The sequence below is a fragment of the Parasteatoda tepidariorum genome, chromosome 8 (assembly GCF_982258835.1).
Source record: "Parasteatoda tepidariorum strain Cologne lab strain chromosome 8, Ptep-v5.0, whole genome shotgun sequence".
Lineage (NCBI taxonomy): Eukaryota > Metazoa > Arthropoda > Arachnida > Araneae > Theridiidae > Parasteatoda > Parasteatoda tepidariorum.
Genome location: NC_141762.1, coordinates 43089262 through 43105402, shown reverse-complemented (window position 1 = coordinate 43105402; position 16141 = coordinate 43089262). Strand labels below are relative to the sequence as shown.

Here is a 16141-nt window from a genome sequence, read left to right as displayed (position 1 = left end):
CTTTCCTCACACTGACCGCAGCAGACTGTTACACACATGCATGTGCAGGCTTAGGGAGCCTCTCTGGCCCAAAGGGTATCGCCTGTTAAACACACCGTGACCTAGAGGTAGCGGGTTCGAATCCCGCCGTATGTATCTCCGAGCTGTCCTTCTCTGAATTGTATATCCATCTTTTTACTAGACAAGGGCCTATAAACCGTACTTTTATAATTGAGCACACAAGCCTGCATGTATGTGTATCGATATATATATATATATATGCTGGTTTGCGTACTAATTTCAATCGACGGCTTATTAATCGTTGTCAAGTAGAAAAGCAGATTCTAAATGAAAGGATAAAGATACAACCGAAGCTTCTTGGCTGTATTCGATCCCGGTATCTCCGCAAGCTTCAAAACGTTTGCCAAAAGGATGCAACTTTTCGGCTACGGACACCCCACTTCAAAGCTTGAACTAGTGGTCCCCTCAGTCAATTTTCGAACCTTATTTACGTACAGCAACTCCAACCTAAATAATTTGTCTTGCGAAAATCGTTACGGTCTATTAACGCACTTAAACTGTAATAAAAGATAATCTATATTTATTAGGAGACAGGTAATATCGTGTTCAGCTGTGTATTTTTCCTTCGCTCCATGCAAAATACAAAGAATAAAAGAATTGTGAGCACAGAAACATAAGCCAATCTAAATTGTAATGACAACGGGAAAATGATAAGTAAAAGCAAGGTTTTGGCCTCCCTTGCCAGGCGGTATCACCCACAAATTATGGAGGTAGCTGGTTTGAATCCCGCCGTAGCCCTGGATGTATCGTCGTTGTCTTCCTCTATATTGTGCTATTTGCCTTTCTATTTGACAAAGGTTTATAAGCCTCAACACAAGCCTGAAAATGTATGTTGTATTAATAAATAAATTGTAAATAGATGCAAGGATACGAGAAAATTTTAGCTGAATTTTACTGTTTTTTCTATTAATAAAGATCTTCTTGGTCTAAAGGTCACACCGTTCCACTACACTCTTTGTAGCTGGGATTGTGGGGTCGTCCGCGGCCGTAACCCTACTTCTATCTTTGTAAAGTATCTATGAATTCTTCAATTCGACTAGGGCTAATAAATTATACTTTGTGCTGAGCCCACAAGTCTTCATATCCATGCATAACAATAAATAAATGTTTAATGGGTTTGGATGAAGGAGAATTCTCGTTGCCATAAGACTGAGCTTAGGAATCATAAGGGAACGTTCATTTTTCTTCAACATTTATATCTACATTTGTTTGTTCTATTCAAAATTCGAAAGGTAATCTGTCGAAAAGTTGAAAAAAGCTGAATAAAGAGCCCAAGAAGAGTTTTAAAAGATTATACAACCTAAATTATCATGTGCAAATCATACCCGCTATTACATAGTCTGATGAAGCCTAAAACGAAAGTTTGGTTGCTGTTGTACAAAGGTTATTCTAAAGGGTGATTGTGTGGTGATGGTCTGGGTTGCATCCTCAATTTGGAACAATACTGCTGCAGAAGCTCCTACATTACCACTATTTATTTCAGATGACAAATGATAGCAGTTCACACCCAGCCTCCAAGTTTCGCAATAAGGCAGGAACTTTTTTAAGCTCTAAAATCACCGTAGAACTTACATTAGGCTCTAGTCCAATTTACTAAGGTACAATCAGAGAAAGGGAAATCAGACACCAAATTTTTATCATGCTTAGTCAAAGACTAAATCTATAGATTTCAGCAATTGTATAGCACGTGACTGCAAACCTTTGTGGTAGAATCCGGAACTTTTTGGCCTCGTAACCTTCCCGATGTCACTTAAACCATAACTACTATTATAATTAATAATTTTCATAGATTTAATAGAACAAGGAAAATTAAAAGGAATGGTATTTACATTTGATATAATATATGAGGAAATATTAAACAAGCTTACATATCCAATTATTTCAATTATAAATACCGTTTCGGTTATAGTTATCATAGATATTATTAGCATTAGTAGTTTATTCACGTCACATTATAGCTGCTCAATGGATTATTGGCGACGATCTGGCAAATATTCCTGTGATTGATACGCAGACATGCAATTGTAATTTTGATCCTCCACAAAATAGATGTATCCCCCCCCTCCTTTGGTAGTCCGATGAACTGCGCGCGAAATCGTCCATTTTACGGTAGAATAGCTAACGATGACCGTTACCGTGTATCTTTAGTATCTTTTATCCGTATCTTTTACTAGTATCTTTTACCGTGTATCTTTTATCCCTTCGCAAGATGATCAAAGTGATCATCCACCCGAACACTGACCACAGACAGTGATGCTTGATTTCAGTGATCACTGGGAATCGTGTCTTAGAAACAGTAGGGGAGAGTGGGGTCAATTGTAACAGGTTACGATTGTAACAGAGCAAAAATTTCGAGTGTCGGTTTCTAGATTTGGTTTCTAGGTGGCGCACAAGGTGTATTTAATAAATCTACATGTACACCCCTGCTGGCAACCATTTTTATGTACTTTTGAAAGAGTTACATCACAAAAGATATTTTTACGCTACGTAAGTACTTTTTTTGGTATTAGAATATTATATTGTAACAAAGTAATTTTGTTTAAACAAATAAAAGTTTTCAACCGAATATGTAAGTGGACACCTTAATTAACATTTCAATCAAAAAAAATTAGTTTAGTTAATTAACTAGCATTTTTTTTAACAAATGAAGCTGAAATGGCGTCTTGGGGACATTTGTAACAATAAGTAAAGGGACGATTGTAACAGCTGAAAATAAATAATCTTATGTTTACAAACCATTACTTAACTCCTTAAGAACCACCAATAGTTTCCTATATCATTTATATTATGCTGCGTGTGCATTATTTTATTTGTCACCTTTCACAGCATAAATTAAAATTTTTAACCCCTAAAAGTCAAAAGTTTAACCCTTTAAGTATCTGCTCATTATTATTTTTACTCCTAAAATATAACTACTATTTTGATCAATAAAAAAATATATCACAACTATGATAATATGTATAATTAACTATGTTTTAGTTGAATTTATGAACTGTTACAATTGACCCCGTAAGTGGGGACAATTGTAACAAGAGCACGACTGTCAAAAATTGTTAATAACTAATATAATAACATTTAAAATAAGGTATTTTTTTTCTAGTAGAGGATAGTCTGCTTTACTCGTCTGTCAATTAATACTAATAATATATAGGATTTTTTGTTAGTTAAAAATAGTTAAGTAAAAAATGTTACAATTGACCCCACTCTCCCCTACATAACGTAGCACTTCTCATTAAAAAAAATTATATTTTCTTGTCTCAAGCGTTTACGTACGAAATAAAATCAATCCTATTACGACATTTAAGATTATCTCATTTGAAAATTTCGTTTCCATAATTTCTATTAACTCTAAATTAGTGTTCTTCCATAGAAATTATTTCTTAGCTGTTTCTACAGTTTTAAATACTGTACATACTGTTACCGTTAAAGCTGTTTATGAGCTTCACATTACCTACCATTTTGCTAATTTTAGTTAATTAGATGCTCCAGATGCTTCAATTAGAACTTAAGTAGTGGCAAACTAAATTTATATGAAAAAGCAGTTAAACGTGAATAGTTGGTTATGAATTATCACACTAAATAAATCTGTTCTAGTCAAGGAAGACGATAACTTAAAAATAGTGCTTCAGAGATTCTTATATGTTTTATATAGAGAGCGATATAAATGTTTTTTTTTTTATTCTTATTACAGACAGAGCAAAGTGCAAGTGAATTTAAATATTAGCAGCCTACAGAGGCGGTTATTCCTAGAATGTAGTAGAAAAATCTTTTGAGAAATTACATATTTGCCTCGTTAGGCTTGAGTACATGAGACCTTCAGTATAAAGTTCACTTAAATAAAAAAATTTCCTTCATTGGGGTGTGTAAAGTTTGTCTTTTTTAATTACAAAACTATCAATAATTATAAAAGGATAGGTAATGACTATTTATTTCAATCAAAATAATATTTTTTTAATAAATAATTGGCATATAATTTATTTTTATGGATTAAAAATATTAAAGAAACATTTTTAAAGGAATCTAAAATAAAAGTTAAAATGGTATAATTTGAATTTATTGCCATCTTAACTTTTTGAATACTTTCGTTATTAAAAAAAAACATATAAATCTTAGCTTTTGTTTGATTAATGTGACTACAATTACAAAATCAAGCATTCAAAAAATTTTACAAAATAATAGATAGAAATGACAGTGTAAATATTAATTTACATTTTCTTCAAATATTTTTAAAGTTCTAATATTAGCAGAATGGTGCTGTTGTGGCTTGGATGACTTATTTGTGTTTAATTTCTTTTACTTCTCAATTTGTAATTTTGAATAATAAAGTTAATATTCTATCTCAAATAATTAAGTATTTTCTTACAATAATCTACAACTCCCTGTGTTAATACTCTTATTTCATACTGTGTTCTGTAATACTCATTCTGTTTTTTTTTAGAATATCTTTTTTCAGGTGTTTAGAAATATTATGGAGCGGGCTTACCGCAAGGTAGCATACTTGGTCCAATTTTATGCATCCTGTTTACCCACGAATTTCCGATCGATAGGGGTGATCATAATAGCATTACTGCATTTTACGCACACGATAAAGGAGTTATCAAATTGTCTAGCTACCCAAACATGGCTATGGAAAAACTGAAACACAAGCTTTATGATTACGAAGAATGGTGCCTAGGTTGGAAGTTTGAAATAAGTACTCAAAAATCCCAACTATTGGTAATACAAAAGAACAGGAAACTAATAAGAGAGCATAATGAATTAATTCTATTCGATAAAGTGATACCAAGAGTTACAAAAGCCACATACCTTGGTCTAGTCATTAACAACTGGCTTAAATTTACATGAACTGGAACTTAACGTAATCCGACTGGTATTGTTAGATCATGTAAAAAAACATTAAGAACAAAGTGAATGCTGATGCTGTAAAACTGCAAGCAATTATGTACAATGCGAAATTGAGCTTGAAACTAACGAGACTGCTATTTATCTCAATGATAAGATCGATCATGACCTACGCCTTTCCGGCATGGTGTAGTACAGAATAAAATTCTGAGAAAGACAACGAATGCAAAATGAATCCAAAGGAATAACGATATTCACATAGACCGTTTCGATCATCACTTTAACAAAAAATTTAAACTTTTTTTACAAAGCATCGAACTGTAATGCTGCAAACATTAACTCAATTTTTGATTATGAGAACCTCTTTGAGGATGGCTCACTGAGCACACTTCTTTACAAGTGTTGCAACGATGACCATTTGAGTTTTAGCTCAATGGAGCATTTATAGTGATAAATTATATTTTGTATGGCAATAGATATGACAATAGCTGATAAGAATGCATGATAAAGTGGAAATATAAACGCGTTGACTGAAATCAATTTGATTTGAATGGACTAAAGAAAAATAAGCTTAGAAAAAATAGACTGAGTGGTAATGGGATGTAAAGTTTTTTGTGATGTGATGTGCACTTGAAACATGTTTGTGCCGTTTTTGTTATACTGACGAATTATTCGTACAACAAGTATAATTTTGATTATTTATAAATCTATTTATTTTTACAATGTACTTATTTTATAAATCTATTTATTGATAGATCTATTTATTGATATATCTATTTATCATTCATGTATTCACTTTTATATTCATGTATATTCAATCTTCATCATATATGACGAAATTTACTCGGGTGATGTGCCCTTTTAATCATTACTTGCATTTCCAGCATACAGGGGTCAGAAGGATTTTCTCTCCAACAATCCTCACCACAAGATGAAGAGGTAAAGGGCCACTTCGGTCTCAAGCATCCCGGCCAACCGAAACTACTGCGACTGTGAATCTTCATTTTTACAAAAATTCATAATGTTAAGTATTTAATGAAAATACCACCATAAGTAAATAATTGTGGTGTCGCAAATTGTTAGAAAGATATTATTTGATTTTTTTTAGGATCGCGGACGAGCAGTTTGACGACAGGAAACAGGTCAAAACGTCACTGAAACATGCATCCCGCTTTATCCCCGCCATCGTTGAGAAAGATTATGTTGGTATAAGGAACGTATTGGTTGTGTTAACTAGCAGTAGGCCAGAGTAATACTCTCCTACAGTTCCCCATTCACTATGATTAGTGATTCTGGATACCAGTTAGTGAGGAGAGAGAAAGGAACAAGTTGTGTACCATAATTCTTTTTCCAAATGGCAGACACTGAACATTATTTTTCGCCTTAGAAGATGCCGGAATTGTTGCTCATTTCCCGTTACCCAGTGGGCACCTGTGAGCCAAAGTCACGGAGGCGAGCAACATTACCCACGCCACACTGCCACAAACCCGTTTATAGGGTGGGACAACACAACAGAGGACAACACAAGAGAGAGAAACATCCATGCCTAGAGCGTGATTCGAACCAGCAGCCATTGACTTCGCAGTCAGGCGCGCTAACCGCTCGACCACCTGTCCGGCTTGTGTACCATAATAAGTTCATGAAAATCATCGGCATGGCCCAGGCGTGCAGGTAGTCTCAGGCATTATACACAATGGCTGAACACCACTTCACATCTTTGAGCGAGGTCATGTTACAACGATGTGGTATTGCTGAGAGATTATTCTGCTTCATGTTTGTCTATTTGGGGGTGTGCTAGGTCCGGAATTTCTATTTATGGACGACAATGCGCGGCCACACAGCTGCGCTGAGGTAGCGGGTACGCTGCTAAAATTTTCATTCTGAAATTATTGTAAAATAACTGGCAGCTGTCTGTCCATCCGATTTACCATAAAGTTTACGGTAAAGAAGATTTTTTCTTCTTCTATGGTTTTGAAACCATTTACAAACAGTGTGGTTATAAAGCCGTGAATACAAAACTATACTGCTTTTTAACTATCTACAACTAGCCTTTTTTAAAACCGTAAAAAGAAATTAATTATTTAATTAGACATAGGAGCTCGGTTTTTCGTAAGGTAATGGGAATTGGAGAGTGCCGGATGCTGGAAATGCTTAATGTGTTGAAGGGAAGGGAGGAAATAGTGTGGTGTCAACACTAGGACTCGAACTTCAGTTCTGCCGGTCATGAGATTGACAGATAAACCCGCTCGACTATGATATGTAAGCATTTGCAAAGAACTAAGTAGCTTCATTAGGTCCATCTATTTGGTGCGATAAAATTCTGGTTGTTTAACCGTATTAGGTGAAAGCAGTTAATAAACAGTTTTCCTCAAACTTAACAGTTTGATTACCATTTTATTTATGGTTATTTGACTGTTTTGCTTAAATATGGTAAAATAACCATTCAATAAATTGTTATTTATCCATTTTTTCCGATAAATTTTTAACAGTGCACTAGAAAGTAAAGATATTGAACTTAAGCCATGGCCTGTGTACTCCTCGGTCCTAAATCCTATAGAGTATGTCCTGTATGCCCTTGGCAAACAAGTTTCTCAAAGATTACGCCCTTTCGTAATAGTGAGAGAGCTGAAAACTGCCTTGAGAGAGAAGTGGGTCAATATCCCACAAGGACTCTGTGATAGCTTGGGGAACAGCATGAATAACAGGATTCAACCCATTTTTCATGCATGTTTGGAAATCATCCAATGAGCATTTCTTTTTTTTAAATTTTATTATTTTCTGATATATCTGAATTATTTTGAATAATTACAAATGCACAGTGCTTCTACAAAATATGCATTTAGTTTTTTTTCATCAATCAACGTCTATAATTAAGCATTCCGAAAAAATTAGTTACTCCTTAGCAATTTTCAAAGCAGTGTATTTTGCAAAATGTTTACATTAGTTATTTTTTAAAACCTCAAAGATTTTGTTGTTCATTTACGTCGTACTAGAGCTACACAATGGGCTATTGGCCACGGTCTGGGAAACATCCCTGAGGATGATCCGAAGACATGCCATCACAATTTTGATCCTCTGCAGAGGGGATGGCACCCCCGCTTCGGTAGCCCGACGACCTGCACGCGAAGTCGAGCACTTTACGGTAGAACAGTTTAACGAGGACCAATACCGCACACCCTCGGTCCCTACGCAGGCTGATCCAAGTGGTCACCCACCCACACACTGACCACAGTCAGTGATGCTTGACTTCGGTGATCTGCTGGGAAACGTGTCTTAACGATCAGTCCACTGCGGGACAAACCTCAAAGAACTTTGAAATTCCGGTAGATAAATTTTCATTATAAAGATTGGTGGGGGGGGGGGTCTCTGAAAATCCTTTAGTATTTTGTCATAAAATTCCACAATTTCCGTCAAAGAAATCTAAAGGAGCCTTCAGGCATTTTTAAAGAGAAAAGCTATTTTTTTAATGATTTGAAGTTATTTTTATGTTTCTTTACTCTCAAAACTTGTGAAACAATTTTTAAAAGTATTGAACTAAATTCAAGTTATTAAATCTTAAAATTTGCTCTGAGCAAGAGATAATTCTAATTGAAATTTCAATAAATAATAAAATTTTTAAGTTACTAACACAAGAATTAATGTGAAAATAAAGTAATTTAAAGTGAAGTAATTAGATGAACTATTTTTCAAAATGTTTATATTAACTATTTTAAAAATCCTTACGGATTTTTGAAATTCGGGTCGAAAAACTTGCTGCAAAAAAAAAAAAAAAATTTTTTTAAAGATTTTTGGCTGACATGAAAATAATGGTGAGCAAAAATTTCAGTCTGGATAGTATTTTGGAACTGAAAATTCCTTTTCACGATTTTAAGAATAATTGTTAAACTTTTTTTCCACCTGTGTCTCAAAAATGTGATAACAGTCATTCGCACACAAATTCCTACTTCGTACTTCAACTGAAAACATGTTTTCATCATTTAATACTTAATCAAGTCACGAATAGTCGGTATTAAAATAATATCATCACCACGAAATCTTTCGCGGATTTATATACAGAAGAAAAGATCGCATGTCATTATTATTTTCAGAATACCTTAAGGAGATTCTAAAGAAAATGGCTGCTTCTCGCATAATTATCTTCTATATTCTTATTCTAAGTGCTATTTTCTTTTTATCGGGTAATTTAATTAGGTGTATTAAAATTGATTTAAAAAATTCTTTCTATTTTCTTTTTGTTAAATATTTTCGTAATTCGTATTGGAATTGATTTAAAAAGAATTCTCCTTATTTTCCTTTTTTTACTAAGTAATTTTACATGCGTATTGGAATTGATTTAAAAAAAAATCTTTTTTATTTTCTTTTATTAGATAATTTTATCATTCGTATTGGAATTGTATGAAAATGATCTTTGCATTTCCTTTTTATTACATACCTTTATCATGCGTATTTCAATTGATTTAAAAATTTATTTATATTTTCTTTTTATTTGATAATTTTATCTTGTGTATTGGAATTGATTTTTTTTCTATTTTCCCTTTAGCGGGAGATTTTTTTCACTTGTATTGAAATTTATTTTAATGAATTATTTCTATTTTCTTTATATTAGGTAATTTTCTCATGTGTATTGGAATAGATTTAGCAAAAATCTTTCTATTTCCTTTCCATGATGTAATTTTTTCATATGTATTGAATTATATTTTTCTATATTTTCTTTTTATCAGGTAATTTCATCATGCGTCTTTGAATTGATTTAAAATATTCTTTCTTTTTTTCATAAAAAAATAATTAAAACTGATATTAATTTTAAGAAACGTGAAAACTTTTATTTTAATCATTTTAGTCTGAAGTACGCAGTAATGAAAAAGTCAATCGCATAGTATTATTTCTTAATCTTATTTTATTATTATCTAACAAGAATAAATTATGTGCTAATACTCTAATCAAACCGTAAACCTACCAATTCATTATATAGAACAGTCAGGAATAATGTTATTTATTAATTCAATGCAAAAGAGGCAAAACTAGCTGTACCATGCCCGGCATTTGGTTAATATTAAAAACGAGCTAAAATTTTTGAAATTTAACCTTGGCAGCAACAGTTCAATTTGGTTCCAAATTCCATATAATTTAGAAAAAATAATTAGTTGAATTTGTATCTTCAATGTTATCTCAGTTCCAATTAACAACAGAACAATGAATTAAAATTTTACGTGATGAATTTGTGCGTATTCACGAGCAAAATAAAGGGTTTCTATGAATAGAGATACTTATGTGTTAAAAATTCATAAAAAAGGCAATAATTTTGAGGGAAGCCTCATAGAAATAATTTGATGTGGATTCGAATGCATATTCAAAAGCAAAATAAAAAGTTTTAAAAAATGGAGATTTTCATGTGCTGATTTTTTTTAAAAAAGCACCCATTAATATCCTGGTAAGTCTCCGGAAGTAAGTTCAGGAAAATAATGTAATTGATGCATATGATATCTATTATTGTATCTGTCAACATTTGGTACAATTTTATCACTTAAAAAGATGGTTTTATTTTTCTTTCTATTTGTATGCTTTCTCAAAACGATGTCTATGTAAAAACACAAATGGCCTTACTATCATTGGCCCGTATTTTTTATTGTAACGAAAACTTATAAAGAAAATAAGAAAATTGATTCGAGTAACTTCGCAGAAAATGTTAAGCTCATTAATATATTATTATTTGAATTTTGTGGATTTTCTTTAATGTCTGAAATCTGGAGAAATACACCTTAACACCATGCACAATGCAAGAAACTCTAAAAAATAAAAATTATAATTTTTTGTGTAATAATTGGAAATAATTAAGAATGTTCTTTAATAATTTTTTGAAAATTTTTTATAGCACTTACTCTTTTTAAACTACATAATTTTAAATAAATGCTTTAAGAAAAAAAATCTAAGTAGAAGTTCTAAGTAAAAATAAATTTTTTAAGTAAATTATGAAAATTTTAAAATTGTTTAAATAAAGCTATTCAAACAATTGCAATATTCTATTTAATACCGGTTACTCATTTGAAATATTTAATATTAAAATTTTTAATGGGTCAGTAACTTTATCGGTCAGGTCAGTTATTGGCATCCATAAATGCCTAAGAAACTTTTATTTAATTTTGAATTTTATATATCCTGGTAACGCTTATGAAAGAGATAAAGTACTTAACTAATTGATGGAACCAATTCTAGATTCAAATTCTGTACCAGAGACAAGATCTCGAGCTCGGAGAGCTTTCGATCAGATGGATGAAGGACTCATAAGTCGACTCGTCACTTTTCTTGGTACACCAATACATCTAATTATTGATCTTTTAGATGTAAGTAGTGCTAAACTATTATCATTATTATTATTTTAATTTTTGTTCAGGAAACTTTTCATTAATATTTTTGCTCTTAAATTATTGGCTCAATTTTTTTTTAATATCATGATAAATTTTTAAATAATTGACTCAAATATTTGTTTTACAGTGCTTCGATCAAGAAGTAGATCACTTGAAATGCGTAAGTTTCATATTTATTTATTTTATATTAGTCGTTTATATGATATTTTACATATTTTTTGTTCTCAGCTTTTTTTCATTAAAAGAGTTCTTTAACTTTTTACTTTCTTTCATTTTTCATGCAAACAAAAAAGTAAATATGGAAATTGCAAATCTGTGCATTCAAACTTTTTTCATTCTTATTTCGTAACCAACTACGTAATTAAAAGGTAAACATTGAACTCAGTTAGAAGACATACATCAAAATGTAATGTTTCAAATAGAAAAATAATTTTGCTAATTTAACAGCTTAAGTAAAGATTTAACTAATGTATTCTCAGAAACAAGACTCTCACTTCTGACGATTCAGCAATTCTTCAGCAGGATTTCGTTCATTTTGAGAATTATTTCGTCACGAAATCACGTGATTTGTGATGAAACGCGAACTCTCAAAGGTATGACGAAAATGTTACTATAATTCGAAACCTCTTTGTAGTGCATTGTGGGAGATTGTTAACTAGAAAGACGAAACTATAATAAAGACTATCGAAAATAAACTGAAGAATTGCGCTGACCGGTTTGTATGGTGGTCAGAAAGCTTACCTTCTACCAAGAAGATCCAGAGTTCGAATTTCTTTTCGGGCATGAGTGTAATTTAACTAACTGTCATGTTCCATCTATATAATGCCCACAATAAAGTAAATATTAAAAGTTGGATACTTTAGGCACTTTTTTCTGAAACAAAATGGTGAAATATTTCTTTGATTTTGATGAAATTTGTTTCCTCGAAGAAAATCCGATAGTTATTTTGCGTCATTTTGACAAAATTTCGCTCGTAGCATATACCAGGAATCAGTTTCGTCAACAAAGAAGAAAGTTTCGTGTTAATCGAATATCCATTTTGTGCAGTGTGGTTAATTGATACTAATTAATGTAGTTAATGGCAGTCATTTTTATAAAGTTATGTCATAACCGTCCCTTAAAATGTGCTTTTTAGAATCCTTTTAAAAATAAAGTAAAAACAAACTTTCAATGGACGATTAAAATGATTATTAGAACAGTTAAATATTACCTATTACTATAATTATTATTAGTTTGAGAAGTGGCGGCTATGGGGATAGAGAGTTCAATTCCCAATAATTCCCCAGGTTCGAATTCCAACAGTGGTTTGCTGGTACGAGTTATGTTCTTGGTTCGTACTGACCACAGTGCTGGCGTAAAAATATCCTCAGTGTGCTTTCATGGTTTTCCTCTCCAAGTAACGCAAAAAATTCTAGTTCCTTTAAAAGGTCCTTCATGGAGGCTAGTTTATACTAATGCTAGATCCAAGAGTGTCCTCGTCTTCTTCATTGGGTAAAAAATTATTCGCACTAGGCACGAAGTTGAACATTGATAGTCGTAAATTCAGAATTTGATTGACCGTTTATAAAATAGAGTAAAATTATTATTAGTAGTAATTAATTAAGAACAGAGAAGCGAAAGCATGTAATTTTTTTAATCTTCAAATAATGCAAATAACAGCTTTAGAAATATCTTAGAGTAAAAAAGAGGAAAAGTAACTTATTATAACTTTAGTGCAACTCCAAAGTGAGGATATTTTTATTCCGAATGAAATTAAAAAAACCATTAAGGAATTTATTTTTAAAATTTTTATTTACAAAAACTTGACTTTTTATAACACGTAATCTTTCTTACAAATATTTTGCATTCGATGCAAAACCCCGTTATCAATGTATGAATCTTAAGCTAGTTGGAAAAAAAAAATCTCCTCTATGAAAATGCCAGCGGAATTTCGAAATGCACCAGGCTGATTAGAAAAGTCTCCAATATTTTCTAATTTGTCTGATATCACTTAGGCTGATTGCAATCAACATTCAATTACTTTATGCTAATTAAAAAGTGTACGAGAATTTACTGAGACTAGATTTATTAAGACTTCAATCAGTCTACTCTAAGGCTATTTGCCACTTCTCTTGGTTAATTATAGACTGACTGAAATAAATCAGGGTAGTTGTGAAGTGACGTAAGAGTGTCATACTGATTAAAAAACGAGAGAAAATGGTAAAAATATACGTGAGGGTGCCCCTTGGCGACTTATGTTTGGCGTCATTCCCGTTTGTGCGGAACACCGTGGAAACGGTAATGACGGCCAAAACATAATGATATTTCAATAAAACATTGGAAAATTTCAACAAAACATCGGCCAAAACTTTATAAAATTGTGATGAACCTAATATAAGCAAAATTAATAAACCTAATAAAATGCATTTTGCTTCGAAACAAAAATTAATGGAGTAAGCACAGAAAGAAAAAAAAAACAACTCACTTCTTCATTATGATTAAATATTTTCAGATTTAGATACGCAAAATTCTCTAATAGCTGTCAGATACTGTCTAAATTTATCACGAATAGGATGTGTGTGCCTCCATCGCCACATAAATTCGGTGAAATACGAATCGAAAATTGCGTCTGTACCGGACTGGCATTGCCATTTTGTTCTAAAATCCTCTTTTGCGACGGCCCACACACTTGCGATCTTAATGACCAGAATCAAAAGTAACCTTAAAAGCCAGTATCCCACGTAGAACCAATGGACCTCTGGAAATTACATATACTGTTGAACATCTAAAAATAGCGCTAAAATCTATACCAATCAGATTCACGATTGGGTTTCAACATAGCTTGGCGATCAACCGCGATCACAACTTGGCGAAAATCAAGGGGCACCCTCAAATATAGTCTACCCATTAAATACATTTACTGGTCACGCTGTTCATTAGAAGAAGTTTCCATTAGCGTACAATAAAATAATAAATTACACAAAACAATTTTTTTTTTCAGAATTTCAATTTCTCCATTGATCCGTTCTACGTAGTCAAACAGGTAATATATTTTCTTGACTATATTGGATTAGTGAAAACATTTTTAGTTAAACATTATACCATACTTAAGCATTTACACCCTATACATTTCTCACATCACAACTTTTCAAGAGCATGCAACTACATTTATTAGTAAATTAAACAGAAATTAAAACTTTGCATATATCTCGTTATGTGCTTTGTTTCGTTTGTTCATGCTATTGTTACCCAGAATTCTTTTTAATAGTTTTAGACATTATACCCCCTATAAGTATGCTTGAAACTTTATTACATGTGTTGAACGATTATAATCGAGATGAATAAAAGCCTCTCAAAAAAGTTTTTTAAGTTTTAAAGTAGATTGATTGATCTAAAATATACTTGAGTAATTATTTACTAGCAATACTGAGCAGGTCCGCAATTTTAAATAAGATTAATAGTTTATTTTCTGATGCGTAAATTTTAATACGTTCAAAATACAATATCTTCATAAAAGCGTCGAGTTCGGAAGCATTGACGAACTACAAATTTTTTTATCTAATCTGAGCAATTGTTTTACTTGCTCTACTGAAAAGGTTCAAGTTTTAAATACGGTTGATAATCTATTTTGTGATTTGTAATATCTGAGACTTTCAAAATAAATTTATAATACCGAATATTTTCAAAACTAAAGATTTTTTTGTTTAATTCAAGCAATTATTTTACTAGTAATACGTAACACGCGTAACTTTTAAATAAGATTAACAGGCGAAACTGGCGCGTTCATAATGTATAGGAAACGATCACAAGCCACACATTTTTCTATTTAATTAGAATATTTATTTTGTTAATACATCTAAAAGAAGTTAACATTAAAATTCGGAAAATAGTTTTCTTAATAACAATTTCTTTTTCAAATTTATGTAATTTTACTGAGTATAATTTGTAAAGGAATGCAATGAATTTTTAAAGCAGATTTTTTAAACTGATTTCTTAATGTAACAATATATATATATATAAATATATATATATATATATATATATATATATATATATATATATATATATATATATATATATATATATATATATATATATATATATATATTTAATAAATAAGTAAATACAAGAAAACACGAAGAAAGTTAAGAAAAACAATAAGTTTCATTTATTGCGCTTAAGCTGCAAGTAAGCAGAATTCATTAGATAAGTTCAAAATGAAGAATAAAACAAAGAAAAATTATAGACATATAAAAAAAGGGCAGGGGGAATAATAAGTAGAAAATAACAAACAACAGTTTATGAAATATATATTTAATAAATAAGTAAATACAAGAAAACACGAAGAAAGTTAAGAAAAACAATAAGTTTCATTTATTGCGCTTAAGCTGCAAGTAAGCAGAACTCATTAGATAAGTTCAAAATGAAGAATAAAACAAAGAAAAATTATAGACATATAAAAAAAGGGCAGGGGGAATAATAAGTAGAAAATAACAAACAACAGTTTATGAAATATATATTTAAAAAAAAAAAAGAAAAGGATGAAATTTTATTTAAAAAACCGGAAAAATAAAACCGGGAAAAAAAAAAGATATAATCTTTTCGTCAGCCCACACGATTATATCCACAAAACAGAGTGCTTTCTGATATTGTATTAATAAAGCCAAAGCAAAATATATTAATACAATAGTGTGAGGAGCACTCAAAAAAATTTTTTATAAAAATAACAACAAATAAAATAGATCACAAAAAGTAAAAATAGCATGAAAAACAGAAAATAAAATAAAATAAAAAACATTTAAAAGGGACTATAAAGCGAGTAGCAAAATCAGATCAACTTACAAGGACAGAAAATTTTTCATGAATGATTTAAAAATGTTTTCGCAGAAAGATTG

The 16141-nt window shown here is 31.2% G+C and overlaps 1 protein-coding gene across 1 annotated transcript in view; it reads left to right on the top strand.

The window, feature by feature from the left end:
• Window positions 1-8922: 8922 nt before the first annotated feature.
• The window catches only part of LOC107449123 (uncharacterized), a 12088-nt gene continuing 4869 nt past the window's right edge, over window positions 8923-16141 (top strand). The window contains exons 1-4 of the mRNA XM_021147973.4: window positions 8923-9080; window positions 11116-11243; window positions 11395-11427; window positions 14248-14289. Of these exons, the coding sequence (XP_021003632.3) occupies window positions 8972-9080; window positions 11116-11243; window positions 11395-11427; window positions 14248-14289 (312 nt within the window). The 5' untranslated portion in view covers window positions 8923-8971. The remainder of the gene's footprint in view (window positions 9081-11115; window positions 11244-11394; window positions 11428-14247; window positions 14290-16141) is intronic.